This window comes from Silurus aristotelis (genome assembly GCF_946808225.1).
Source record: "Silurus aristotelis genome assembly, chromosome: 6".
Taxonomy (NCBI): Eukaryota; Metazoa; Chordata; class Actinopteri; order Siluriformes; family Siluridae; genus Silurus; species Silurus aristotelis.
Genome location: NC_139579.1, coordinates 19,403,874 through 19,406,194, shown reverse-complemented (window position 1 = coordinate 19,406,194; position 2,321 = coordinate 19,403,874). Strand labels below are relative to the sequence as shown.

Below are 2,321 nucleotides of genomic sequence, written 5' to 3'. Positions count from 1 at the left end.
TGGAAAACAAGCCAAGAAAGATTTTTCTATTGAGTGTACAATATCTCCCTAGACATTGGACTAGACAATAATCCCCGGCGCAGAGAGAGATCTTATTTTGGGCAAGAATTATTTACGTTATAGGTAGTTTTAAACTGATTTTTTAAAAATGCGGGTTTTTTTTGTTTGTTTGTTTGTTTGTTTTTTGAAAACATTCACAAAGCTTTAGCTTATGCATTCATATGGATTTAATATTGGACATAGTGCATATCAAACATGCAATACTACTTAGCTAACAGCACAATCCACACTGTAGTAGTGATCTAAAGCGATTTCATTGCTTCAGTCGAAAGCTTTAAAAGCGTAACAGAAGAAAGTAACTCAAGCATTATTTATTTTTCTTGCAAAATGTGCCATTTCAGCGCTCGAGTTGTGGAGTACCGCACAGAACAGAAGAGATCTAGCGGATGAAAGGCTGCTTGACGGGCTGAAGCCCTCTTATATTAAGTAAGTGGATTTTTTACCCCATTTCACAAGTGACTTTAGCCTTCTTATTGATGAAGTGACTATACATATAAATTCAGAAAATGGAGGCAATTAATGCCCTTTCTGAAAGCAGAGCGGAACAAATTTATACATACCCATGCGACTTTGTTCGAAAGAAGTCTTTCTATATATATATATATATATATATAAAAAAAAAAAAATCCATAAAAAGGCAAGTATGATCTTTTTCGTTCTTGAAGGAGTCCCTCTATGAAAATCATGATGAAACTAAAATAATATGCAATGAATCCAGTCCGTTACCCCCTTAAAAACCAAACGCAATCCAAAGCGAAATTTCTGAAACACAGGATTTTATTAAAAGTCTTATAAAAAAAAAAAAATGGAGTAGCCTATATTTTTAATCAACGCTCTTTGCAGCGGCTGCCAACATTTGATAGAGATATGTATCGATAACTGTTGTTCAATTTTTCCACCCTCCAGGGAATATATCTATATCCTCATAACTAAGTGAGCGCCCAAATATATCTGCATCGCATACAATTACCACAGATATTTACAAAGGAAAGAAACCAAATAAAATAAGCTAAAAGTTGCCAATGTTTTATTCATGGCCATAAATATATTCGGTCCATCGTAAAAGCTAGAAATAAAATTTTCTATAATTATAAAGTGGTCTTGTACGTGCTTAGAACACGAAAGGACAAATAAGGAAAACATTTCTACAACACACAATAATATTGTTTGTTTGTTTGTTTGTGTTTTTTTTTTTGTTTTTTTTTACAAAATTTCACAAGAGCTTCAACATTCTCGGATCTGGGAGAAAAGGGCTGGATCCGGTTTTCTGAACGAAAACAAATGTAAACACGGCGCACACATCAGCCCCGAAAATGAAACGGCGAGAATGGGATCGAGCTGCGAAAACCAGTCTTTTCTTTTTATTTTCGTTGGAAAATAAAAAAACAACAACAACTCTCTAACGAGATCTTTGAAACGCAGCCCTCGCAACACCAAAAAGTCACTACGGCTTCACCAGGTCCACTGTTGCGTTTGCACCAAGTGCGCCGTGGGGAAGTGCGGCGTTGCGGCGGCGCTGTAATGCGCGTTATACTGCATGTGCTGCAGAGACTGGGCGCTGTAGGCAGAGAACGGGATGCCCGCCTGAAACGTAGCCGCCAGGTCCTGAGTTTTTAGCGCGTGGCACGGTTTACCGTCCCTGACTAACACGGGCACGGCCACGCGCCGCGGGGAAGGGAGGTGGCTCACTTCCATACCTTTCTCCGCGCGGGCTCGCTTCATCTTGTAGCGATGGTTCTGAAACCAGATCTTTACTTGAGTGGGCGTGAGACGGATCAGGCTGGCCAGGTGCTCCCGTTCCGGGGCTGAGAGGTAACGCTGCTGTCGGAAACGCCGCTCCAGCTCGTACGTCTGCGCTTTGGAAAACAGCACTCGCCGCTTGCGCTTCTTACCGGAGTCGCTGCCGCTACTCGAAGTTTCCTTGTCGTTGTCGGGTGACTCGTCTGCCGACGGCTCGGGAGATTTAGCGGACGAGTCCTGAGAGGTCGCAGATAGACCGTGCACTGCGTAGAAATATTAAAGGGTCACTATAACAATTTAGATAAGGCGTTGCATTTAACCAAAGATTGCTCAAGATATAAGAACACATTTTAACGCAAACCAAAAACAGCACAATTCATACATGAATTAATCACCCACCAATAATGAACAGCAATACTTATAGCAACATTTTGCTCCATCAGATGTTTTGCTCCATGAGATGTCAATTTCTTGTGATATAAAGGTGTGCGAAAAGAACTCTTCTGTCCGAGTCATTAGAA

The 2,321-nt window shown here is 40.8% G+C and overlaps 1 protein-coding gene across 2 annotated transcripts in view; it reads right to left on the bottom strand.

The window, feature by feature from the left end:
• Positions 1–212: 212 nt before the first annotated feature.
• The window catches only part of nkx2.2a (NK2 homeobox 2a), a 7,608-nt gene continuing 5,499 nt past the window's right edge, over positions 213–2,321 (bottom strand). For both annotated transcript variants that reach the window (XM_083544481.1, XM_083544482.1), the window contains exon 3: positions 213–2,063. In XM_083544481.1, the coding sequence (XP_083400607.1) occupies positions 1,513–2,063 (551 nt within the window). In that variant the 3' untranslated portion in view covers positions 213–1,512. The remainder of the gene's footprint in view (positions 2,064–2,321) is intronic.